This window comes from Galeopterus variegatus, unplaced genomic scaffold, assembly GCF_000696425.1.
Source record: "Galeopterus variegatus unplaced genomic scaffold, G_variegatus-3.0.2 Scaffold16715, whole genome shotgun sequence".
NCBI lineage: Eukaryota > Metazoa > Chordata > Mammalia > Dermoptera > Cynocephalidae > Galeopterus > Galeopterus variegatus.
Window position 1 is genome coordinate 15591 of NW_007742826.1, and position 617 is coordinate 16207.

The 617-nt window shown below is 34.7% G+C and overlaps 1 protein-coding gene across 1 annotated transcript in view; it reads right to left on the minus strand.

Annotated features, from left to right (window-relative positions):
- The window catches only part of LOC103582555 (retinitis pigmentosa 9 protein-like), a 6558-nt gene that overhangs the window by 4079 nt on the left and 1862 nt on the right, over window positions 1-617 (minus strand). Inside the window, 1 exon segment of the mRNA XM_008564108.1 lies at window positions 357-448. Within this exon segment, the coding sequence (XP_008562330.1) occupies window positions 357-448 (92 nt within the window).

Sequence of the window (617 nt, forward strand, 5' to 3'; positions counted from 1 at the left end):
ATATCTTTAGATAAAAACTGGAAAACTAAAACCTGATTTTAGTTATAAAACATGACTTTTTTATATAATAAGTTAAAAAAGGGGGTTGAAAAGATAACAATGTCTGCTTCAGAAAAAGAATCACTGTTTCCAAGGTATAAGTAAAGAACACTTTAATAAGGAGTTAGTTTTCTGTTAAAGAGCTAATCTGTCACACAAATGCAGTTTAACAGAGGTGTAGTGAAGAGCAGACACTTTGGTCAAAAGGCTTCTGGGAGTGTATTTTATGTGAACATTGAGGTCACCGGTGACTACCTGATTCATTGATATTCACCACCTCTGATAAATGTAAATTGACACTGTGGAGTTTTACTCACCACTCTGAACTGTTCTAACTTCTGGTTCCCTTTGATAAAGACAGGGCATTCTTTGTCCCCTGTTCGGTGACAGTACCGTTTGCTATGCCAACCTACAAACAAAGAAAAAGGCAAATATTTCTGTAAGGTAACACAGTTTTACCTACCTGAGATAAAGAATCAGTAGATTACATTCAAGTTTTTCTTCATTAAACTCCAGATGTAAAAGCAAATGCAATCAGTGGATGAACCATGTAAGATCCCAGAAAACAAAGATAAATT